We start from the raw sequence: 26728 nt of genomic DNA, 5'->3' as shown, positions 1-26728 counted from the left end.
ACTATTTTGTACCAGACACTGTGCTAGGAGATGCAAAAGATGGGTAAGACTTGGTCCTTTCTCAGGGAGCTCAAAATAGCATGGGGGAAACAAACGTGTACACAAAACTAGAACACAGTGTAACAAATGCCGCAGGAATCTACCTGCAAAAGTTCTATGGATGAAGAAAGAGATAGCAACCCATCTGCCCAAGAGGGATGGACTCAGGAAAGGCGTCAGAGAAGAGGGCACCTATGGCTGGAGTCTGGAGTTTCCAGTCAGAGGTGGAATGGGAAGAGCTGTAAGAAGAGATGTTCTAAGGGGGTAAGTGTAGGGCATGTTGAGGGAAATGGTAGCGCTCTGATGTGGCTGGAATGTCGGGTATGTAACAGGAATGTTGAGTGTCCAGCGGAGTCAAGGTTGTGTCAGTCCTTGCGATGCTGCCTGGGAGTTGGATTTCTCTTATAGGTATGGTGGGTCTTTTCACAGTGTCTAGATACTACAGAGATCTGATACTCTCTTCATTTTAGAAATATGCTCTGACAGGGTAGCAGAGGTGATCCACTAGAATGGGGCAGAAGTCACACACTGGCAGCTTCCAGACCAGGCACCCTCCGATGTATTTTGTCTGATACTCAAAAGATTTTTTAAAATTTTGAACTAATGGCAAACTTTGACAATTTGGGAGAATGCACATAAAAATCTCAATTTACAGCTTTGGATAAAAAGTAGAATTCACAATTTCTGCCCGGCAACAACCAACTGGAAAGTAGAAGGACCGTCCTTCCACTGTCACTTGGGGCGTGCGTTCTGTAATTGGTCACAGTGCCCCCCCCCGCCTACTGTTTATGAGATACTATTCATTACATAAAGCATATCACTCATTGATGTTGTCTTTCTGGGTCTTGTATTTGAGTATGAGATTTTGGGAACAAAGCAAATCTGGTGTCAGAAAGATCGTTGGTGAACGATGTTGCCATTGTCTTTCTAGGCATGCCAAGAACCTGAAGGATGGTGCAAGCATTGCTTCAATGTATAAGGAATGAGAGACAGAGAAGTCAAAGAAGACTGGGGTTTTTATTTTGGAGGATAAATGGGTAGGATCCCATAAAATCTCACACGCAGGACTTCGGAAAGATGGCCTTGTATTTAGTGCGGCCTTTTGTAGTTCAAGGCTTTGGAAAATATCAATAAGACTCATACATATTATCATGAACTCTAACGAGTTGTCAGGCAAATGTCCATTCTTGAAACCAGGAAAACAAATAAGGAAAGCGGACATACGAAATCCCTAGACTGGTCCTGTAACTGTGAGTGATATTTCACCCTGGGGACAGCAGAAACAGTCCTTAGTTCAGCTGATGTGAAACAAATGGGTAATGTTAAAATGCAGATTTCAGATGAGTTATACCCATGGGGTAGAATTTCTTAGGGGAGGAAAAGTTAATACAAAACATGAAGCAGAGCCAGGACTAGGATGAGGGAAGTAAAACTCCTGAAAACCAGACCTAAGGGGATCTTCAGGCATTTGCAAGACCCTGAGAGAGGGCTCCTCCTTAAATTTTGCTCCCTAAGTGCCTTACCTGCTTCCCCCTAGTCGGGTTCTCTTAGGGAGTTTTTGCAATTAAATAATTCATAAATGTTTATGATTATAAGTCATAATATGTTATTCTTCATCCCATGAGATTCTGTGGTCATGATTACAATTAATCATTTGGGATTTTTAATCTTATCTAACTACCATGTATGTCCCCACCATAGAGTCATTCAGGCAGAACAAGCTCTGGGTTGAGGCTTCTGGATCCCATGAAAATCCCCGAGCCTTGTCTCACGAGTTTCCAGGTGGGGCTGAGCTGACTGGAATATGATCGGAATATCCCATGAGAGGCAGGGGCTTGAGAGCTGTTTAAACTGGCATGCTGCACAGGATGGATCCCTCTCGTTCCACAGTATCTACGGATACTGATGTGGCAATCATAGATTTTGAAGGACCAAAGCAGATCAGCATGCCAAGCTGTTAGAGGAAGGAAATTTTAGTTTATTTATTTTAATATTAGGACTGGATTATTCATTTGTTTACTTTAACAGCTCAATTGAGGTATAATTGATATACAAAGAATGGCACATATTTAATGTGTACAATTGGATGAGTTTGAACGTTTGCAAACACCTGCCATAGCACCGTCACGGTCATAATAGACACATCCCACACTTCCCAGAGTCTCCTTGCGCCGCTTTGTTTTGTTTCATTTTTTTGTAGGAAGAACACTTAACATGAGATCTGCCCTCTTAAAAAATTTCAAAGTATACAAATTGTTAACTATAGGCATTATATTATCTAGCAGAGCTCTAGAACTTACTCATGGAGCATAACTGAACCCTGACACACATTGAACAATAATTCCTCATTCCCACTCCCCCCACCTCCGGGCAACCATGATTTTATTATCTCCTTCTACAAATCTGACTATTTTAGATATATCATGGAAGTGGAATCATGCAGTATTTGTCCTTCGGTGACTGACTGACTTTACTTAACATTATGTCTCCTGGGTTCATCCATGTTATTGTGAATAACAGAATTTTCTTCTTTTTTTAAGACTGCTTAGTATTCCATTATATGTATATACTACATTTTCTTTGTCCATTCATTTGTCAGTGGACACTTGGGTTGTTTCCAGATGTTGCACACTGTAAACAGTACTGCAGTGAACACGGGAGTGCAGAACTCTCTTCAAGACCCTGATTGCACTTCCAGATTTTTCCTTATGGCATGCCATTTAGTCATAGAAAATATGAGACCTGAAATAGACCTTTGGTATTACTTAGCCCAACCTCTTTGTTACATAAATAAGAAAATGGAGACACAAAAAAGGGAATAACTTCACTTGAATCACAAAGCAAGTGTGTTAGTGAGGGCTGGGTTCAGCTGGAGTGACACGAAACAGTAATAGTAACAGAACAAGGTAATGTTCATTCCTCTCTCCCTGGGGGAGTAGGGGATCCAGGAGAGTGGTAGGTTAAGGGTCCAGTCCTCTGCTGTGTTCCGCTGCCATGTTCAGCATGGCTTCCCAAAAGGGGTCAGGATGGCTGCTTCTGCATTTCAGGGGACTGAGAGCAGACCCCTTCTCTCTGAGGACACTTCCCTTCCACCTTCAACGCTTTGGCCAGAACTCAGTCTCATGGCCACACTTAGCTGCATTGAAGGCTGAGAAATGTAATATATATTCTGGACAGCTGTGTACCTAGCTAAAATTTGGAGGTTATAAGGTAAGAAGGGGAGAGCAGCTGTAGGGAAACAACTATCAAGGGGCATCACAGCAAATTAATGACATTTCCAGGACTAGTGTTCTGTTTCCAGACTCCTAGTCAAACGCTTTTTCTACTATACCATAGATTTTTCTCATAGAGATGTGATCTTTACTCAAAGCCTGTAAGACCACTTTGAACATTTACAAATTCATCACTTGTTTATCCATACAAGATATAATGTCTCTCCTTTGCTTAAGAAATGTTTGTATTGGGGTGCCTGGGTGGCTCAGTCAGTTAAGCGTCTGCCTTTGGCTCAGGTCATGATCCCAGGGTCCTGGGATGGAGCCCTGCATCAGGCTCCCTACTCAGCGGGGAGCTTTCTTCTCCCTTTCCTCCCCACTCAGGCTCTCTCTTTCTCACTATCTCTGTTGCTATCTCTGTCTCTCTCTCTCAAATAAATAAATAAATAAATATTTTTTTACTTAAAAAAAAAAAGATTTTTTGAAAAGTTTGTATTTATTAATCCTGAGGCCTCGTAGATAGAAGTCAGGCAGACCCACATTTAATTCCTGTGTGCCAATTTGTGACTTTGGGTGCCTGTGAAGAAAAACTCTAAACCTCAGTTTTTTCTTCTCTCAAATAGTGATATTATCATCACCCTGACATCATTTTAAGAATTAAATGGGACAGTGTCCATGAAAGGGCTCTGCCCGATGCCTAGTACAGAACAGGTGTCTGGTGCTGCAGGTGTCGGTCCTGTCTCCTTTCTCCTTCCTCCCTTGGGGTTCCTCCAACCTGAAGACCACCTCACCTCCCAGAAAATAACTGCATGGAATCTAAATGCTTGACTCTTCTCCAGATACCCATAATCAATTTGTTCAGATGCATTGTTTGTTCTTTCTTGCTTTATAAAAACTCAAATTCCAGCCGATCCTGAAAGATCGGGTAGCTCTGGCACAATCATCGCACTTTTTAGAAGTTACGGATGCCTGAGCCCCAGCCCCAGAGATAATGATTAAATAGGTCTGGAGGTGACCCTGGAATCTTCCTTGAGTAGAGCTGAGCAGTGAGTCTGATGTGCTGGTGTGGTGCAGGCAGGTGGATCTGGGGACAGACTGCGGTTGGGAAATGGGAGGCTGGGAGGCCAGTTTGGAGGCTCTTGTCATCCCCTAAGTGGGAGACGATGGAACAATATGGCAGGGATAGCAAATAATGGATGGAATTAAAATATTTACTGGGCAAAATAATAGGACTTGGTGCCTGGTGATGTGGGAAGCTGGTGCTCACTCTGGTGTCAAACATCTTTCAACAGTAGCAAAACTGTAGCTCTTGAAGTTTATCTGACCTGAACTTATTGGTTTGAGGTAAAGGATAGGAGGAATTGTAATATGTGAAATATGATATTATGAAAACCCTCAATTATCTGGAACCATGACCCAAATCTGATAAGATAGAGTAGAAGCGGGACAAAAGTCAAACCTTATTCTTAGCTTAAAATAGAAACTATATAAGTATACACGAGGGTCATTTAATTTAACAGATCTTCATGTGAAAACCTAAAGACTTGGAGAGGAAACCATATGACCCCAAGATCAATAATAATGTATAGGACCACAGAAAAGTAAATGCAATCTTCCGCTGCTTGTATAAAGACGAGTGTGCAGAACAGGGGCTGCAGTAGTTCCTGGTGGGATGTGTTCGTTTCCAGGCCCCACACGTCAGAGGGAACCTGACATACTAGAACTTGTGCAGAGAATGATCGTTAGGAGGACAAGATGATGGAAATCATGTCCCATAAAAAACTGCTGAAGGAATCCAAGTATTTATCCCAATAAAAATTACACATGTCCTCCCAGACCCCGCCTGTCTGTAGGGGACTGTGAGTGTCACACTGGGAAGAGAGCGTGTGGGATGGGATATGTGTTGGTGTCATGGTCTTTGGAAAGCGCACTTTGTGATAGCATTTCCCACGGCATAGAGAACACTATGTGGGGTCTCTGCTATAATGAAGGTATGAACAGTGCTGTGAAGGAATAAACGTGGAAGGAAGTGATTAATAAAGAAGGCAACATTCACATGCCCATGGCCCTACCCGTTGAGCCATCTAACTTGTAAAGAAAAATGTTCAAGGCAGAGGCACCCGTGGGTACATAGGCATGCAAGAACAAGGAGCATGAAGTGTTCAAAAGCTTGGGTTGACAGGAATGAAGAGTGCCTTGCGGGAATGGTGGGATAGGTGCCTGGAAAAGGAGAGGTGAGACAATATCCTGAAGGGCCTTGAGTGTCAAGTCAAAGAGCCTGGCACTGGGGAGTGGTCACTGGCTTTAGAGCCCCACGTGTAGAATGCTTCTCTCGTGTAATCTCTTCCATCTACATTATTTCCTGCCTTTGATAGTAAACATATCATCTCTGTTAAAGTTTGCTTCCTAGCTTAAACTGAACACAGACTCTAAACCATCAAATCACTTTAGATTTTTTTTTTTTTACCCACCACAAACAACCCTAGGATGGCATGCATTTGAACAAACCAAAAGTGATTTCGCTCTTCTAATTTTCAGAGCTTTTGGCTGGATGCAGAGTGAGAAATTCATACCTTTTTCAAGTAGCGTGGGTTCTTTTTTTCCCAATTCCTCCCCTCCATCTGGTTCTCTGGAGGTCTTGGAATCCAGGAAAGTGTTAGTTCACTGTGCTGAAATCCAAAAAAGACTGCTAAACTGTGAAAGAAAATTTGCATTCCAGAGACACTGGAAGAGTTAGTCCCCCGCCCTTTTGCATCAGCAAAGAGAAAACATCTGTATTTTCTGTCCCCTTTGTCTTTCAGCAGTTACAGAATGGAAAACCCTGCACTCTTGTCTGTTCCTCTCATACCTCCTTAATGTAAACCACTTTGGGTTCCTTGGGGATGGAGAGAGGAACCAAAACATGGAATTATTTTATTTCTTGTGTCAGAAAATATTACAGCCAAGATACAGTTTAAGGGAAGTAAATCACTTCGCCGACTTCCCTTTGTGCTCTTCAGGCGGCTATACGTTCTCGTGAATGGGTTCCAGAGCCGGGTGTTTGAAGTTCACGTCAACAGCACTCTGCTCAGAAGGAAACTACACAGTCGCGGCCATGATGTTGGCATGTCATTAATGGCCTTTCTGAGCTACGGGGCTGTCTTTTGTCTTCCATCGGCATAAGTGTAATTAGAAGGTCTTGTTTTCAACAGAAGCCAAATCATTGCCAAATTTGTTCAACTGATCTCTAGAGAATCAAAGTTAGCTCATGGCCCTCTGGCTGTTCTCTTTGCCACTCCCACGAGTTAGAGGCTTGAAGTTTTCCCTTTCTTTTGAAAGAGGATCAGGGTTGGTTCAAACAAGCTTTTCTGTCATCCCCAGGAGTACAGGGTAGACCTTCCGTGACCCTACTTGTTTGGCTCAGACCACTTGTGGCTTGTTATAATTTAGGAAGTAATTGCAATTCATAAAGGCAGGTAGAAAATAAACATCTTGGCAGAGCCGAGTTCCAGGCAACTCTGAAGGGAGCCGACACGTGAGCAGAATGGTATTGGGAACATTTCTAGTCTCTGCTTGCAGATCCTGACTCTAATGGATGATTCACAATGGATTTAATTCTGATCTGAAATGTGCAGGCAGGCAGCCATTACTATGTACACATGCAGCTGAAAACATCCTTACTTAAACCCCCAGTTTTAGGTTTTGCCCCTGGACGGGTCAGTTACCCACGGTCGACAAATGCTGTAGGTAAAAGAGCACCGTCCTACCAACGTTGTGTGATTAACGTCCGATTGCATGTTTTTTTAGCGAAATTTGTAGCACTAATTTTTTTGAGAAAGATGCTTTTGCTGAGATGGAATCAAAGAACCAAGAGTTGGAAGAGACCTTAGATGTTAGATTAATGTCATTTACTTTTCTCATTCAACAAACACTTATTAAGTGCTTGATTTGTGTTAAACACTGCTCGAGACTATGAACGTTGTAGTGTTTAAACAGACTGGTGGGGAAATAATAAGCATGTCAGCAACTAGGTGCATGAAGTGGTATCAGGCAGTGATAGGGATATAAAGAAAGTAACAAGGCAATGAGGTAGAGTCTGGCTAGGGAGACGGGGCTGCAAATAGGGTGGTGACAGAAGGCCATCTGAGGACAGTTATGGAATTTCGGGTATGTCTATGGGAGTCGGTACTATTGGATGACTCTTTGGAGTATTCATTCCCAATCATTCATTCATTTCCTTAATCAAATGCGTATTGAGCTGCTTCTGTGTGCCAGCCATTTTTCAGTGAACTGGGGTTGAAGCAGTGAACAAGACGAAGAACACTGCCCTGTTGAAACTTCTCTTCGGTCCTCAAACCAATCTCAGAGCTTTAAGAGACCAAGAGGTCTCTTTAATAAAGTCTCTTATTTTATAGGTATAGGAATTTAGGCCAACAGAAGCAAATGTTTTCCACAGGCCTCACTGCCAGTGGCTGGACTTCCAATTCTAGGCACAACCCTTGCCTTAGGGTCATTTCTGTGTCACCATACCATGCAAGGTTTCCATAAACATCTACGTCAGCAGTCCTAGTTTCCAATAGTGCTGGGGTTAGCACTGTGATCCAGAGATAAATCTCTTTCCCCGTGGAGGCCTCCTGTCCACTGTAAATTGAGGGTAGTCAAGATGGCGCCTCACAGGCATCGGGGACTTAGTTGAAGAGCCTGCGACAAACTGTGCCATCCATGAGACTTATGCATGCATACTCTACATGGATAATATGTACCCGTTCCAGCACTTATTAGGTGTTCCATGTATGTAAATGAAAGAAAAATAGAACAACACAAAATGTCTGTTGAAAACAAAATAAAAAGGAAAGAAAAAAAAAAGCACACTGTATTTTCCAAAACAAAATATGCATGGAATTATGGATGTCTGTATGTACATCTCATATTGTCTTCTCTCCGTAATAAGAGCAATGGAAAGTAGGCTGAGTAGATTAGTCAGAGATTGAAAAGCTAATAATTCGAGTCAGTCATCACACGGGACAGTAATTTTGCCCAGAGAAAAGAACTTTATAACAATATCTTTACATCTCTTTACATTCTTTTTAAATTTTTTAGAATTTTAATTCAAGTATACTTAACATAGAGTGTTATATTAGTTTCAGGTACAGTATAGTGATTCAAAAATTCTGCACATTACTCAGTGCTCATCATAATAAGTGTACTCTTAATCCCTATCACCTATGCCACCCATCCCCCCACCCACCTCCCTATTGCTAACCATCAATTTGTTCTCTGTAGTTAATCTTTACATTCTTAAGAGTGCATTTTACATTTTTTAATCTCATTTTATCTCAGTTCCACAAGGTAGACAGGACAATAATTAGTATCCCATTCTATAGATGAAAACACTGAACACTGAGATGATGGAATTTTTTTCAAGAAGCTGTAAAATTCCGGTCACTCCAGAAAGTGACTACCTCAGTGGAACCTGTCTGAGCTCTGTGAATAACCTCTATTTACAAGTTGCAAGTAGCAGGAATTATGAAAAGTGAACCTAAGACATCATGCATGGCTGAGGATAGGATTAGCTCTCCAAGTCATTGGCCAGAGGGGCCCCATACTTATCAGTGTGCGATGACCTTGTTTTGACAGTGGCAAAAACTCAACTTATGTTATATACTCAACTAACGATTTTTCATTTGTGATATAAGTAATTATGTCAACAGCTATCCAATATGAGTTCTCATGTTTTTATTGCTCACAAGGGCCAGAACACCAAAAAGAAGTTTTGGTACTCCAAAACAATCCAGCATGGCGTCTGGGGAAGAGAACTATATAGAAACTGGGGCAATTGGGCCCTGAACTCAGCTCTTTCCCTAGTTTACAACATTAGGTAATTGATTTCCTCGAATGCAGTGTCCTATTATTTAAGGGGAGAGAGTGGAACTAGATGATTTTCAGGATGTTTTTCAAGCTCAAACTATGTACTTGTGAAAGGCTATGGCACAGCAGTTTGCTAGACTCATAACTGCATTCAGTGTAATTGGCATTACGGGAACTAGATAGAGAAACCTAGGAGAAACTTAATTGGGGGACAGTGTGAAGTAGGAGAATGAGCAACTTTGTCTTTGAACTCAGAGGCATTGGCTCAAAAAACAGACACGTTTATAGTCATGCGGCATATAACCAGGACAAGAGTTCTACCATTCTACCTGCTAGAATACATACTTCATAAACTTTAAAAACTCAACCAAGGCAAGCTGTCAGTTTTTGTTTGGGGAGTATAAAATAATGTAAATTACTTTTAAGAAGGACTGAGAAATTTATGGGCTTGAGGTACAGTAATGTTTACATAGAAGTAAGAACAGCTTTTCTATAAAATTCTTAGGAAGCAGGGGGAAAAATCTCTCAGGAATCCAGAAGTTTGTTTGCTATTATATTATCCATTTGTCCCAGAGTATCATACACAGGATTCCTTAAATAATCCATTAAAAAAAGTAGAGATATGAAATTCTTCTATAAAGTAAAGAAGAATTGATGGTGAAAGGACAAATTAGAAAAAAAAATTGAAATGCAGTGCTTAGGGGCACCTGGGTGGCACAGCGGTTAAGCGTCTGCCTTCGGCTCAGGGCGTGATCCCGGCGTTATGGGATCGACCCACATCAGGCTCTTCTGCAATGAGCCTGCTTCTTCCTCTCCAACTCCCCTGCTTGTGTTCCCTCTCTCGCTGGCTGTCTCTATCTCTGTCGAATAAATAAATAAAATCTTAAAAAAAAAAAGAAAGAAAGAAATGCAGTGCTTAGATATGGTAATTCAGCTAAGTGATCAAGGAATGCCAAGTTAATTAAATATATGTCCTAGACCCTTAGAGTCTGTAAGGAGAATGAACACAAAACTAGTTAGTATACAACAAGCACTGGGCACTTCCTTTCATACATGGATCTCACTTAGTGCTCCCAGTACTGCACTGTAGACATTTTCAATCTTATTTAGTAGATGAGGAAACTGAAGACCAACAAGGTCACGACCACTGCCTGGACTTCCCAGCCGAGGTCTCTTGAATCTGTCGCCACTTCTCTCACTGTGTATGACAGACTCTCTGCTCTGGTTCCTGAGTTGACAAGTCCCAACAGACTGTACCTTGAAGGTGTTGTGAAGGCAAATCTGTGATCTGACTTGGCTGGGGAGGAAAGGAATTCTGTTCTTTTTTCCCCTCTCACAATAGTCTCCATGGAGTGCCCTGTGATCTTTCAGTTTTGCTCCTGGCATGAAGGTCTGGCACACTCATCAGGGCTCAGCCCCCTCCGCCTTCAGCCTACGCCTCCAGGGTTATGAGACATTCAAGAGAAGTGTTGAGGGAAAGCTCCCGTACTACAAGGGCTGCACATTAAGGTAAAATACCACCTCTCTGGGCCTTAAGGTATAGATAAACCAAATGTCCTTTAATGGGATTTTTTTTTTAATTTCCTAAAGCTCAGATCGTAATCCCAAACTGAGTGCTTCAGAATAAGCAACAGGGCCTTATTTACTTTGTGGAGAATGTGACTTGTGGCTCATGGCAAAATTGAATAAAGTAGCTTAATTGTTCTGATCTTTTTGTCCTTTCTGTCAGCCTTTTTTCTTGTGGTTTGAGGACGTACTTCTTAAAGTAGTCCAGATATACACAGAAGATTTTGTAAGAATTTTTTTCTTAATTCTACATGAATAGTCCTGCATGTCCTTTGTTTATGTTAGTTTGACACACAGATCTTGGTCTCCGGCAATACCGAGGTCCCCTTCACCAGTGCTGCTCAATACACTGATTTTGTTACAACTCTTCCTATGAAATGAATTTCATTTCAATGTAGGCAGATCTGGGACTTAGATAATGAAAAATCTCCTTATAGCACAACACTAATTCCAAAGAGTGTTATAATGGCCTTTTTTTTTTTCAAGAACCAACTCAAATCCTACCCAGATAGGTTCCCAGCATCACACATCACCACCATGCTGCCTGTTCCCTCACCATTCAGAAGTAATTACTCTCTCCTCTGTGTTTCCATCACACATTACTCATTCCTCCATAATACCAATGTGTTCTGCCCTTTGCCTCTAGTCAGTTATTTATAGAAGTGTCTGCACCTCCCACTACATTGGGAACCTCTGAGGGCAGGGATGGTATCTTTGTTCCCTCTGCCTCTGTACCTGCCAGGATGTTGAACATTTTGTTCCCCTCTTTAGGCTCTTCTTCAATGCTAAATTCAGTGGGAAGGCTGGCTGCTCTGCTCATCAGAAAATCATGCAAAAAGTTTCTTTAAAGGGGATTGATATGAAAGCTGAGGTAATACAGGCATTGGGTGCAAAGAGTTGTGCTCAAAAAAACTCGCAGAAGTGAACAAAAAATAAGAATGTTGATTTCTTTTACTAAATTTCCAGTTCCATGTTTCATAGTTGTCATTTTTGTTTGTGGGTAATGACATCAGAAGAAAACACATTCTAAGGGTTGGATGCCATGTAATAAATTGACTCGAGAGTTTTCCTATCTTTAAAAATTAGAACTCCCATCTATAGAATAGGAATTTTGATTCTGCTTCAGAAATCACAGTCATAGGCATTGAATGACACTGGTCTTAGCCTTATTATTTTCAATCTGTTTTGAAGCACATATTAGATACAGATTCAAAAGAGATACAGATACAGAGTTAGATTCAAGTACAGATATAGGTGGGGGCACCTGGGTGGGTTACTCCATTAAGGGTCCGACTCTTGATTTCGGCCCAGGTTGTGATCTCAGGGTTGTGAGATCGAACCCCACATCAGGTTCCACGCTGCACATGGAGTCTACTTGAGATTCTCTCTCCCTTTGCCTCTGCACCCCCCACTAAATCAATCAATCAATCAATCTTAATATATATATACGTATAAGTGAAGGACACTTGTATAGTCAAAAACCTTTTAATAAGAAATGTGTGCCTCCCTGGGAGGCAGAACTGTAGGGAGGCATTGTACCATAGTATATTAGGAGAACTATCAAGGTAAATGATGTCTTCATCTACTGGGAAACCCAAAAGTACTGCCATCATTTGGGAAGTCTTCTTGATTATCAACATCAAGAAAAAAAATTAAAGTACAAAATTAAGGTAGGGAATATAATTCTCTAAGTTTCGGTAATGTCACTCTGGCATTTCCATGGAGGTGTGCTGAGTCACAGCCCTCTTCTCCTCTTACCATACCACACCGCTCTTCCGTTGGGAACGCCAACACATGAGCTGTGCTTCACAACCTTCTTTACATCGTGACCCATGTGGGAAAGTGTGGCATTCATTCAGCATACTGGAATCAGTGAATGGGGCTTCTCCTGACCCAAGGTGACCACTCAGAAACTATGGAAGCCTCTGGCCCCCTCTGCCCCTTTTGAATGTGGTACCCTGGAAGCCAGTGAGACACACTGTGTCTTAGCCTGCCTACTGAGAAGCTGTAGACTAGAGAATTGTTTTGCATGGTTAAATAGAATCATTTTATTTTATGTAAAGTACATATACAGAGTTTATTAATTCATCGTCTAACCAGTATTTGGGGAACTGCAATTTTATGCAAGGATACTGTTGTAGATGCTGGGGATGCAACAATGAGTCTTCTCTCTTACCCTGTGGGAACCAATGAAATTGACAGTAGAAAAACTGTGTTAAGATCTCGACATAGTACCTCTCTTTATTTCTATGCTTGTAACTTGTAAGTAGCGCGTCTGAATGCCTTATATTTGTGATACGGAGTGTGTCTTCCGAAATATGAAGTAGGTGTAGTGTGTTGGGGCAGGGATTAGCCTCTGGAGGGAGAATTAGGAGACCAATTTTTTTTTAATTTTTTAATGGTTTTTTTATTATATTATGTTAGTCACCATACAGTACATCCCCGGATTCCGATGCAAAGTTCGATGCTTCATTAGTTGCGTATAACACCCAGTGCACCATGCAATACGTGCCCTCCTTACTACCCATCACCAGTCTATCCCATTCCCCCACCCCCCTCCCCTCTGAAGTCTTCAGTTTGTTTCTCATAGTCCATAGTCTCTCATGTTTCATTCCCCCTTCTGATTACTCCCCCTTTCGTTATCCCTTTCTTCCTCTCAACAAGATCCTTGCTAATAGAATCCAACAGTACATTAAAAGGATTATCCATCATGACCAAGTGGGATTCATACCTGGGATGCAAGCATGGTTCAACACTCGCAAATCAATCAATGTGATACATCATATCAACAAGAAAAGACTCAAGAACCATATGATCCTCTCAATTGATGCAGAAAAAGCATTTGACAAAATACAGCATCCTTTCCTGATTAAAACCCTTCAGAGTGTAGGAATAGAGGGTACATTTCTCAATCTCATAAAAGCCATCTATGAAAAGCCTACTGCAAGCATTATTCTCAATGGGGAAAAGCTGGAAGCCTTTCCCTTAAGATCAGGAACACGACAAGGATGCCCACTCTCGCCACTATTATTCAACATAGTACTAGAAGTCCTTGCAACAGCAATCAGAAGACAAAAAGGGATCAAAGGTATCCAAATCGGCAAAGAAGAAGTCAAACTGTCTCTCTTTGCAGATGACATGATACTCTATATGGAAAACCCAAAGGAATCCACTCCCAAACTATTAGAAGTTATAGAACAATTCAGTAAGGTGGCAGGATACAAAATCAATGCCCAGAAATCAGTTGCATTTCTATACACGAATAACGAGACTGAAGAAAGAGAAATTAGGGAATCCATCCCATTTACAATAACACCAAAAACCATACGTTACCTTGGAATTAACTTAACCAGAGACGTAAAGGACCTATATCCTAGAAACTATAGATCACTTTTGAAAGATATTGAGGAAGACATAAAAAGATGGAAAAATATTCCATGCTCATGGATTGGAAGAATTAACATAGTTAAAATGTCCATACTACCCAGAGCAATCTACACTTTCAATGCTATCCCGATCAAAATACCGAGGACATTTTTCAAAGAACTGGAACAAATAGTCCTTAAATTTGTATGGAACCAGAAAAGGCCCCGAATCTCCAAGGAACTGTTGAAAAGGAAAAACAAAGCTGGGGGCATCACAATGCCGGATTTCGAGCTGTACTACAAAGCTGTGATCACAAAGACAGCATGGTACTGGCACAAAAACAGACACATCGACCAATGGAACAGAATAGAGAACCCAGAAATGGACCCTCGGCTCTTTGGGCAACTAATCTTTGATAAAGCAGGAAAAAACATCCGGTGGAAAAAAGACAGTCTCTTCAATAAATGGTGCTGGGAAAATTGGACAGCTACATGCAAAAGAATGAAACTTGACCACTCTCTCACACCATACACAAAAATAAACTCCAAATGGATGAAAGACCTCAATGTGAGACAGGAATCCATCAAAATTCTAGAGGAGAACATAGGCAACAACTTCTATGACATCGGCCAGAGCAACCTTTTTCACGACACATCTCCAAAGGCAAGAGAAACAAAAGATATAATGAACTTATGGGACTTTATCAGGATAAAAAGCTTCTGCACAGCCAAGGAAACAGTCAAAAAAACTAAGAGGCAGCCCACGGAATGGGAGAATATATTTGCAAAGGACACCACAGATAAAGGACTGGTATCCAAGATCTACAAAGAACTTCTCAAACTCAATACACAAGAAACAAATAAACAAATCATAAAATGGGCAGAAGATATGAACAGACACTTTTCCAATGAAGACATACAAATGGCTAACAGACACATGAAAAAAATGTTCAAAATCTTTAGCCATCAGGGAAATTCAAATCAAAACCACAAGGAGACCAATATTCTAACTCCAAATCTGCTACTAGGTGTTTCCCCTCTCTGTGCCTCTGTGTCTGGAATCTGGTAGTTGGACTAGAATCGTGGTTTTCAAACTGTACAATATGGAAACCCCCACAGGCACCATCCTTTCATGCTCTTCATCCAGAAGTGATTTGGGACTGTTTTGGATGTGCTTCTCTGGTAACTGTTGCCGTGAGTGAAGGATTATGGGAGAGGCAGGCAAGAGAGGGGAGTTGAAACCCCTGGACAAGAGTCACCCCTAAAGATCTTAAAGGCCTAGTATCTCTGAACTCTTCTTTTTCCTTGTTATTCTTATCCCAACAAGACCAAAAGTGTATCTAGAAATGAGATGTCACCCTCGTTTTTTCCAAGAGTCTTTTCTGTTTCAAAATTGCTTTTGTACCTAAAAAAACAATAAACATTGAATATAAGATCACATTTTAATTTTATGAAATGAAAATTTTAACATTTCTAAATGGCAACACTTTATAGTCTTCTGAATCTTCAAATACTTATGTGCCTTGTTTTAAAATTCTCACCATTGAACATGCATACACACCTATGCAATATGTAAATTTTAGAACTATTTTCCCTATCATCTAACTTGTAGTTAATGCTTATGTTACCTATATGCTTCATTTATATTCAGATGATTCTCTAGCTCTTCTGCCTGTGAATTAGACAAGTTATTTATACAGTACCCAAGGATAGAAAAGATACAACCAGATTGTATCTCTAATTTAAAAACAGTTACATTTGGGAGTTTCGTGTACAAGATTTGTTTGTGACTTTATTTTTATTTTCACTTAACTTTTTGCTTTTAATCACAATTGTATTGCCATCACTTTAGCCAAGTTTATAAGCTGTGCCTTTTGGTAGCTTTCTTGTTTTTTCTGCTACTCTCATATTTTCTCCCTTTTACCATACCTTCGTTGGAGTAACTGCCTAAGACATTTTCTAAAGATTCTATAAAAAAAAAAAAAATCCTCAAACAGTGCCTAGAATTTGTGAAAAAGACAAGAAATCTAGACTCTTCATTTGGCTTCAGCTGTGAGGTGGTTCACAGCTGGTCAGCAGTTGCCGACTGTGCTTCAGGAAGTATATAGGTCCTGGGCAAGGATGGCTATGGTGTGGATGTGGTGGTGCACTGCCCAGATCCTTCTTCAGGACCGACGCTTTCCTTCCCTCCCCCCACCCCACCCCACCCCACTAAGCATTCATAGCGGGGTTCCTGCACTGGTAATTACTCTCAGTTGAATGGAACCCCTTCACCCAAGATCACTCCTCCTCCTTGACAGCCTCCTGTATCCATTGACTGGTAGATGCAGGGGTGTAAAGGCCCCACCCCCTAGCGTCAAGGAAGGACGACTGTGCAGAACCATCCCAGCTCCGGAATTCTCCAGGGAACTTTCAGATGCCATTGCTTTGACTGCATCACAGTCCAGCTTCTCCCTAAGCCCAGGGGCTTCCTATACTCCCACAGGTGCTGATCTCAAAGACATTCTTTGATAACTTCCTATGTGCAAATTTCTGTCTCAGAATCTGTGTCCTAGGAAGCTCTACCTAAGACTATGGCTCCTTGCAGCGAGAGTGGGGTGCTCACAGTTGGGGAGCAGAGGTTGACGCAAATCATGAAATCGAGTAGGTTATATCAGTGTTATCAGAGAAGCATCATATAATCCTATGGGAGTAGAGGAAATGACTTATTTTGCTTGGGGTACAGCAGAGGGAGAATTAGAAGTGTTCTGCAGAAGAGGTGACATTTGAGCTTAACTTTGAAGAATGAATAGGTATTCTCTAGGCAAAGAAGGACGTGAGCTATTCTGGGCTTGTGAAAGAACATAGCTTATTAAAAAGGTGGCAAAGAACTCAGAGTGGCAACTGGAAGGTGGGGTCCATAGCAAAGAGCAGCTGAGACGGACCCAGAGCCAGGTCTTGAAACACTCTACTGATCTGGATGGTTCTTATGCTGGAGTACGCTCTTCCTTCCTAAACTGCCACGCAATCAGCCATGACACCCTACTCCACACGCAAGATCCATTAGAGTAGATGTACTCAGAGATGCCTTCTTTCACGTATTTGCTCGGAGATTTATTTCTTTTTCTATTTCCTTAAAAGCTATTTTATTTATTAGCTGTTTCATCTTAACTGACTTTAGAAAAGCCTTGTGTTTATGCAAAGAGGGCATTTTTTGGTCTGGTTTCAAAATAACCTCGTGTAAGAAGACACACAGGTCTTCTCTGCCATGCTTGAAATTCTACCATTAGTAATTTCTGGAATTTCAAGTGGTTAAGACATAGTAAAGATGATACAGTCCAGGTTTCTAACACATGAACCCTCCTATCAAACTTCAGATGAGAGATTATCTAGTTGTTTCTAGTATACCTCTAGCAATGGAAACATTGCCGTTTCCCCGCTGTTGTTAATTCTGATACAATAAAATTGTAGAGTTAGAATTAGTCATTGTTTCACAGTTGAGAAAACTGAGGTCTAGAGAGAAGAAAGGATTTACCCAAGTACCCATACTTGGGATGTTAGCAAAGCCAGAGGAACAGTCCATATTCTTCATCTAGCAACTTTCCCTCCCTATGGCAACACAATTAATTCATCAGATCCATACCTGAATTAGGGAGTTACAGGAACCTGGGGTATTAGTCCCTCCTTTGTTGCTAATGAATTCCATGACTCACGTCCAACTGTATTAGTGCTCTGAATCTGTTTTTTACCTGTGAAATCAGAGGCCTCGACTAGAGGAACTCCTTATTCCCTCCTCTCTAACATTGTATAAGTCCTTTACTATTATTTATTTATTTATTTACTTACTTACTTATAGAGTGCATCTTTTCTTTTTTTTTTTTTTAATTTAAATCCAATTTAGGGGCATCTGGTGGCGTAGTCGGTTAAGTGTCCAACTCTTTTTTTTTTTTTTAAAGATTTTATTTATTTATTTGACAGAGATAGAGCCAGCCAGTGAGAGAGGGAACACAAACGGGGAGTGGGAGAGGAAGAAGCAGGCTCATAGCAGAGGAGCCTGATGTGGGGCTCGATCCCACAATGCCAGGATCATGCCCTGAGCCGAAGGCAGACGCTTAACCGCGGTGCCCCCCAGGCGCCCCTAAGTGTCCAACTCTTGGTTTTGGCTCAGGTCATGATCCTATGGGTCCTGCGATCAAGCCCCACATCCCACATCCAGCTCCGCACTCAGCACGGAGTTTGCTTGAGATTCTCTCTCTGGCCCTACTCCCACTTGTTCTCTCTCTCTCTCTTTCTTCTGTAAAAAATAAATAAATCTTTAAATTCAATTTAGTTAACATATAATGTATTATTTGTTTCAGGGGTAGAATGTAGTGATTCACAGTTGCATATAACACCCAGTGCTCATTACATCACGCACCCTCCTTAATGCCCATCACCCAGTTACCCTATCCCCTCACCACCCCCTCCCCTCCAGCAGCCCTCAGTTTGTTTCCTAGAGTTAGAGTCTCTTATGGTTTGTCTCCCTTTCTGATTTCATCTTACTTTATTTTTCCTTCCCTTCCCCTATATTCATCTGTTTTGTTTCTTAAGTTCCACATATGAGTGAAATCATGTGGTATTTGTCTTTCTCTGACTGACTTATTTCACTTAGCATAATACCCTCTAGTTCCAGCTACGTCATTGCAAATAGCAAGATTTTAGTCTTTTTCAGGGCTGAGTAATATTCCAGTGTGTGTGTGTGTGTGTGTGTGTCTGTGTGTGTGCGTGTGCGCCTGTGTGTGTGTGTGTGCGCCTGTGTGTGTGTACACTACATCTTCTTTATCCATTCATCTGTCAGTGGACATCTGGGTTCTTCCACAGTTTGGCTATTGTGGACATTGCTGCTATAAACATTGGGGTGCATGTGTCCTTTGAATTAATATGTTTGTAACCTTTGGATAATAATAATAATAAGTATTATTGTTATTAAGTATAGCTGATATACAATGGTATATTAGTTTCATGTGCACAACATAATGATTCAAACTTCCGGTTATAAAATGAATAAGTTATAGAGATGAAAAGTACAACAAGGGAATCGAGTGAATAATACTGTAATAACTTTGATGGTGACAGATGGTAACCACACTTAACATGGTAAGCTTCAGAAGACTCTTTACCCCTCCTCAAAGAGAAGATATGTCTGCCACTACTAGTGGACCAGCTAGAGACTGAAAGGAGAAGGACTCAGTGAAGAGAGATGGCTAGAGTAGTTTCATATGTCCTCCTCCACCGTTTGCTAGCCCAAGCTTCCAGGCAGCCATATTCTTAGAACCTTCATTTTCTGATTCGTGGGCATATTATAGTAGTCTCCCTTTAGGCATATTTTACACTGTTTTTCCTTTGTAGCATAAATGTTCAGATTACCTGTCCTTTAAACCATGCTTCCGCGGACTATAAAGTCTCTCCTTAGAAACTGACTCAAGCTTCTATGCTGCTGCTGGGTTTACGTAAATGGACAAAGTCTTGCAGCCAAGCCTCAATGCAAACAAAAACATTCTCTGGTCAAGCATGTCTGGTTTGTTCAACTCCATTACAGGGCTGCCTTTAAAAAAAAGAAAAAAAAGTTAAAACCCACAAAGAGCAAAACACAAGCCCTGGGAAGACAGTTTGCAGCCACATCAGCTTGGATCACCAGGATAGAAAAAAGCAGGGCCCTCATTGTCCAGAGCATCATTTTTCTCCAGACTTTCATCTTATGTTCTTCTGCTATTTTAATTTCACCACTTCAAAATGGGGGGAAAATAGGTTAATAGTTTCCATGAGTTTAGACTGTGACCAGAGGCATACTAAGCAATTTCAGAACCTCCAGCAACCACAGCTTTGAGGAGAGGATGGTGATGAATTTACCAATTCATTTTGGGATGGATTCCAGAGCCAGGACAGTCAGACCAGTCCAGCAATGCCAGGGTAGGGTGTAAACAATATTCCTTCATTCATTCTTTTTGCACACATTCATCCTGGGTTTTGTTTTATTCCAGGTAGTATACTGGGTGTAGTATGAGACCTCAGAATACGTTTTTAAGACATGGTCTCTGAGGCCTGCATTACTCTGCTGCCAAAACCAGATTAAGAGAGCACAAAAAAAAAAAAAAAAAGGAAACTACAGACCAATATTGCTGATGCACACAGATGCAAAAATCCTCAACAAAACATTAGCAAACCGAATCCAACAACACAGGAAAAAAGTCATTAAACACGATCACGTGGAATTTATTCCTGTGTTTCAAGGGTGGTTCAGTATTCACAAATCAACCAGTGTGATACATCACATTAACAAGAGAAAGGTTAAAAAAATCATATGGTCATTTTGATAGATGCAGAAAAAAGGATTTGATAAGGTACAACATTCATGATAAAGACCCTCAACAAAGTAGGCTTAGAGGGAACATACCTCAACATAATAAAGGCCATAAATGAAAAACCCACAGCTAGCATCATACTCAGTGGTAAAAAACTGACAGTTTTTCCGCTAAGATCAGGAACAAGACTACAATGTCCACTCTCGCCATTTTTCTTCAGCATGGTACTAGAAGTCCTAGCCACAGCACTCAGACAAAAGAAAAGGCGTCCAAATTGATAAGGAAGAAGTAAAACTTTGACTACTTGCAGATAACATGGTATTATATATAGAAAACCCTGAAGACTCCACCAAAAAACTACTAGAACTGAAAAATAAATTCCATAAGGTCACGGAATACAAAATCAATATGCAGAAATCCATTGCATTCTTTTTTTTTAATTATGTTACGTTAGTCACCATATAGTACATCATTAGTTTTTGATATAGTGTTCCATGATTCATTGTTTGCATATAACACCCAGCACTCCATGCAATACATGCCCTCTTTAATACCCATCACCAGGCTAACCCATCCCCCAACCCCCCCCAAAGCCCTCAGTTTGTTTCTCAGCGTCTATAGTCTCTCATGGTTTATCTCCCCCTCTGATTTCCCCCCTTCACTCTTCCCTTCCTTCTCCTAATGTCCTCCATTGCATTTCTATATACTAATAATGAAGCAACAGAAAGAGAAATTAAGAAAGCAATCCCATTTAAAATTGCACCAAAAATAATAAAATACCTAGTAATAAACTTAACCAAGGAGATAAAAAACCTGTACTCTGAAAACTGTACATCATTGATGAAAGAAATGTAAGATAACACAAATGGAAAGATATCCCATGCTCATGGATTGAAAGAACAAATACTGTTAAAATGTCCATACTATGCAAAGCAATCTACAGATTTAATGCAATCCCTATCAAAATACTAACAGCATTTTTCACAGAACTAAAACAAACAATCCTAAAATTTGCATGGAACCACAAGACCCCAAACAGCCACAACAATCTTGAAAAAGAAAAAACAAAGTTGAAGGTAGCACAGTTCCAGATTTCAAGTTATACTACAGAGCTGTAGTAATCAAAACAGTATGGTACTGGCACAAAAATAGACACATTGATCAATGAAACAAGATAGAAACCCCAGAAACAAAGCCACAATTACGTAGTCAACTAATCTTCAATAAAAAGGCACGAATACGCAATGGGAAAAAGTCTCTTCAAACAAATGGTATTAAGAAAACTGCTACATGCAAAAGAATGGAACTAGACCACTTTCTTACACTATACACAAAAATAAACTCAAAATGGATTAAAGACCTAAATGTGAGATTCAAAACCATAAAAATCCTAGAAGAGAGCATAGGCAGTAATTTCTCTGACATCAGCAATAGCAACATTTTTCTAGATATGTCTCCTGAGGCAAGGAAAATAAAAGCAAAAATAAACTATTGGGACTACATCAAAATAAAAAGCCTCTGCACAGTGAAGGAAACAATCAACAAAACTAAAAGACAACCTACTAAACATGAGAAGGTGTTTGCAAATGACATATCCAATAAAGGGTTAGAAGGTTAGTTTCCAAAATATATAAATAATGTATACAACTCAATACACACACACACACACAATAAGCCAATTAATAAATAGACAGAAGGCATGAACAGACATTGCTCCGAAGAAGTCATCCAGATGGCCAACAGAAAAGATGCTCAGCATCACTTACCATCAGGGAAATGCAAATCTAAACTACTGTCAGAATGCCTAAAGATCAGAAACACAAGAAACAACAAGTATCGGCAAAGATGTGAAGAAAAAGGAACCTTTATGCATTATTGGTGGGAATGCAAACTGGTGCAGCCACTATGGAAAATAGTAGGGAAGTTCCTCCAAAAGTTAAAAATAGAACTATCCTAAGATCCAGTATTGCACTATTGAGTTTTTACCCAAAAAATACAAAAACACCAGTTTGAAAGGATACATACTTCCGTATGGTTATTGCAGCATTATTTACAATGGCCAAACTATGGAAGCAGCCCAAGTGTCCATCAATAGATGAATGGATAAAGAAGATAGGGTGTATATATACATGATGGAATATTACTGTGCCATAAAAAAGAATGAAATCTTGCCATTTGTAACAACATGGATGAAGCTAGAGTATGTAATGCTAAGCAAAATAAGACAAAGAATAACAAATACCAAATGATGTCACTCATATGTGGAATTTAAGAAACAAAACAAATGAATACAGGGAAAAAAAGAGAGAGCGAGAAACCAAGAAACAGACTCTTAACTATAGGGAACAGACTGATGGTTATCAGAGGAGAGGTGGGTGGGGAGATGGGTGAGATAGGTGAAGGGAATTAAGAGTACACTTGTCATGATGAGCACTGTGTGATATATAGAATCATTGTGGTATATAGAATCATTATAATATATAGAATTATTGAATCACTGTATTGTACACCTGAAACTAATATAACACTGTATGTTAACTGCACTGGAATTAAAATTAAAAACTTTAAAAAGAAAGACATGGCCCCTTCCCTTAAAGAAATTAGTTTGCACAAATGTGCAAATAATTTTATAAAGATTTTATTTATTTATTTGTCAGAGAGAGAGAGAGCAAGCACAAGCAGGGGGAGTGGCAGGCAGAAGGAGAAGCAAGGAGCCCAATGCGAAACTCGATCCCAGGACCCTGGGATCATGACCTGAGCTAAGCAGACGCTTAACTGACTGAGCTACCCAGGCATCCCACAAATAATGTTAATACAGAGGACACTGTAAGTGCTATTAAGTGCTTGGGAAGGGTAGAGAAAGAAGGAGTTGATTCCAACTTAAAGCATCATCGAGGAAGGCTTCACTGGAGAGTTGCCTTCTGACCTGTACCTTGAAAGGTCAGAATGACAAACTGTGGTTCATACTAGGCATTAGCCAGTGCACAGAAGTATGGAAGTTTCTTATAGGTTTGGGTAAGAGTGAGCAGTCTGAGACATTAGGGAAATCTGACCCTAGAAACGGAGGTTGAATGTCAGGTGAGGAAGTAGGTCTTTTCACATTGTAGAGCTATAGAAGTTTTTGCTAGCAGCAAAGTTACTTCGTCACATCTGTGTTTTGGAAAGGGAACCAGAAGTCACTTTGGGGAAGTGTTACAGGAGAGAGATGCAAACAAGGAAGCCAATCAGAGATTATTGCTATGGATGAGACATCAGCACACTGGTTACCCACCTATGGGCATTTCTTACGTCATGACCAGTTAAAAGTTCTCGTGGTAGGGGCGCCTGGGTGGCACAGTGGTTAAGCGTCTGCCTTCGGCTCAGGGCGTGATCCCGGCGTTGCAGGATTGAGCCCCACATCAGGCTCCTCCACTATGAGCCTGCTTCTTCCTCTCCCACTCCCCCTGCTTGTGTTCCCTCTCTCACTGGCTGTCTCTGTCTCTGTCGAATAAATAAATAAAATCTTTAAAAAAAAAAAAAGTTCTCTTGGTAAGAGGACAATTCCAGTTCCACATCTTTCTAATCAGATCCCCATCCCAGATTTATTCTAGATTGTAAACTCTGCATCAGTCCAGACATCTCACTTGGAATATAGCGTATTACATGTGAAACATACTTCTTTGGTACGACAGCATGGGGTTCTAGGGAGGGATGGAAAGTTAATAGCTAATTTTATCAATCTTTCTGAGTCCTGACTCAGTATATGGTATCTTTTTTCAGGAGGGTTTTTGTTTTTCGTTTTTAAAGTTCAGGATATTTTTAAAGCCAGAGAAATTAACTTTCTTAATTCACTTCTCCAAACTGGAACCCCACTAGGTTCAATATTTCTATCAAGAGCTCACAACACTAAACTTGGAGGTGGTGTTCGAATCAAGGCTTAAAATAATCAAAACCTTCACTGATTATGCTGAGCTCTGATTGGGCTCTACACCCGGCATGCTCTGCGTGTCTCCATCGTCAGGCAGACCACTCTAAAATCTTAAGGTCCTTGGTGACCCTACCAGGTTTTTGATGACTAATCAAGTTTTAGAGTAGTGAAGTGTTCTTCCATTGGAGAACCTGAGTTATGTAGTTCAGGGGTCAAAAAACTACAGCTGTGAGCTAAATCCAGCCTGCTTTTGTAAATAAAGTTTTATTAGAACACAGTCATGTCCATTTACTTAGTACTGTTTACAACTGCCTTCACCCTATGACAGCAGAACTGAATTGCTGCAACAAGACCAGAAATATTTTCTCTATGTGTCTTAACAGAAACGTTTGCCATTGACCCTGCAATAGTGGTAGAAAAGGGAGAGAAGTCAGAAGATACGTGTTCTAAATCTTAGATTTGCCACCACCTACCTGGGTGAATTTAGAAAAGACACTTTATCTATTTCACGTGTTTCCTTGATACGCACCCTACTGTCTTCCAAGTACTGTGACAGGCACGTGAGCCAACGTGTCTGTATGGAGCTGGTCATGCCATAAGGGACTAAACACATGGAGCTCTGCAAGTCCCAGCCTAACACTGGCATGTTTCTTTCCCTCCCCAGAATACCCTGGAGCAGTGCAGCGTGTGCTCCAAGCCCATCATGGAGCGGATTCTGCGAGCCACCGGGAAGGCCTATCACCCTCACTGCTTCACCTGTGTGATGTGCCACCGCAGCCTTGATGGGATCCCATTCACCGTGGACGCTGGTGGCCTCATTCACTGCATTGAGGACTTCCACAAGTAAGCAGTCTACTCTGTTCCCTCAAGCCTGCCAGTCCCCCTGGAGTCTGTTCTCACTGCCTCGTATCTGGGCCGTGCATTCTTCTCTCTCAGAGCTGTAGAATCTCAGGATTTGGTGGGACCTTAAGAAGGGCTTGTTTATTCCCCTCCTCTAATGCAGGAATGGGTATCAGTTAATCCAGCTGGCCCTCCAGCCTGGCTTCTGCTTGAAGCCTGCCCTGGGGCTGATCTGGCTCTGATACTGAGAAAGTTCACTCAGCTGCAGAAGATGTGTATTGGAAAGAGGAAGGGTCCTGGGGTAGCCTTCCCTGGCCTATACATGAACAAGATGTGTTACAGTGGACAAATTGCTCAATGTCTCTAAGCTTTTCAGTCTGGTCATTAGAACAGAGTCTGTCTTAAAGCTCCCTGGGTATGACAGCCCAGGGTTCTCTCTCGAGCTGACCTCTACATTTTTGCCAATCTGCAGAGAGGAGGTCACGGGGAGATGGACATGGCCACAGAACAATTCACTCCCTCTTCTTAGTACAAGCCTCTCACATTTTGGGGTCATACTCACATCCTCCCATAACCTGTTTCCCTACCCAGGCCTTCTCTTCCTCAGGACTCTTTCTAATAACATTAATGAATGCAGTCTTGTGCAGTCTTTTGAGGAAGATTAAAAAGTAGAGTCTCAAGGTCAGGACCACTTACTCATGAGCCTGAAAAAAAAATGTGTCCTTATTCAGTTTTCTCATTCATCGGGCCCCCTTTATTATAGCTGGGGTTTTCATGAAAGTTGTACAGTTTTGTGTTTTGCTTCTTTTTATTTGGCCCCTTTGTTAGTTGGTGAATTGGTTGATGACATTTGTTGCATATGTTTCGGAGCCTTACGAAAGCCATAGTGATGATCTGTAAGTGGTAGGGACAGAGGCTTTCTGGCTTGCTTGCTGGGCAGTCTGAGTCTTTGAGGACAGCCCGCAGCTCTCACAGAGATAAAGCTCGTGTGGTTCCCCAGTTTGGGTCTCCATTTTACGGTCTCCAGATGTGCAGTCTTGTGGGTTAATTTTCCCTGCTCTGTTGATTGTCAACAATCGGGAAGAACTTGCCACAGGCAGTTTGGGGACCTGAGACTCCTCTATTTTAAAAGTGAATTTCCTGACCACTTTCCAAGTAGCAAAGAAAGTGAAAAGCTCACCAAAAGACGTGAGGCTGAATGAATTAAAAAAAAAAAAAAAAAAAAACCCAGAGGCAGGAATTCTCAACCTGAATTAGACAAGTAAGGGCTCACTTTGAAAGGGCAGTCACAGCATAAATTGTACCTCACGTTATTGATATTTTTAGCTTGTAATTACACATGAAAAAAAAAAAAAACCTGTATCTATTTAAGGGAAGTGAAAAGACTCCGATGGGGAGTGTGTTTCTGTCACAGTTTCTCTCCTTTTTAGACGTACCCTAATCCAAGGAAGACTGGTAGATGCAATCAGAGCACACATGTTTCTGTTGCTTGGGAAAGACTGATCTATTACACCCCTCAATTAAAACAGGAAATCAATTCTGACAAATGGAAGTTTGTATCTCTGCCATTTATCTTTCATTTCTAAGAGTGAGGAGCATAATTAGAGACTTGGGACTGGTGACATAAGTGTG

At 41.0% G+C, this 26728-nt stretch overlaps 1 protein-coding gene across 8 annotated transcripts in view; it reads left to right on the top strand.

The window, feature by feature from the left end:
- Positions 1 to 26728, top strand: part of LPP (LIM domain containing preferred translocation partner in lipoma) — a 655090-nt gene that overhangs the window by 605817 nt on the left and 22545 nt on the right. For all 8 annotated transcript variants that reach the window (XM_034661250.1, XM_034661257.1, XM_034661240.1 and 5 more), the window contains one exon: positions 24921 to 25099. In XM_034661250.1, coding sequence (XP_034517141.1) covers positions 24921 to 25099 — 179 coding nt within the window. The remainder of the gene's footprint in view (positions 1 to 24920; positions 25100 to 26728) is intronic.

Source organism: Ailuropoda melanoleuca, chromosome 1 (genome assembly GCF_002007445.2).
Source record: "Ailuropoda melanoleuca isolate Jingjing chromosome 1, ASM200744v2, whole genome shotgun sequence".
NCBI classification, from domain to species: Eukaryota; Metazoa; Chordata; class Mammalia; order Carnivora; family Ursidae; genus Ailuropoda; species Ailuropoda melanoleuca.
The sequence above is the reverse complement of the archived record's forward strand: the minus strand, read 5'-3'. Positions and strand labels throughout refer to the sequence as shown.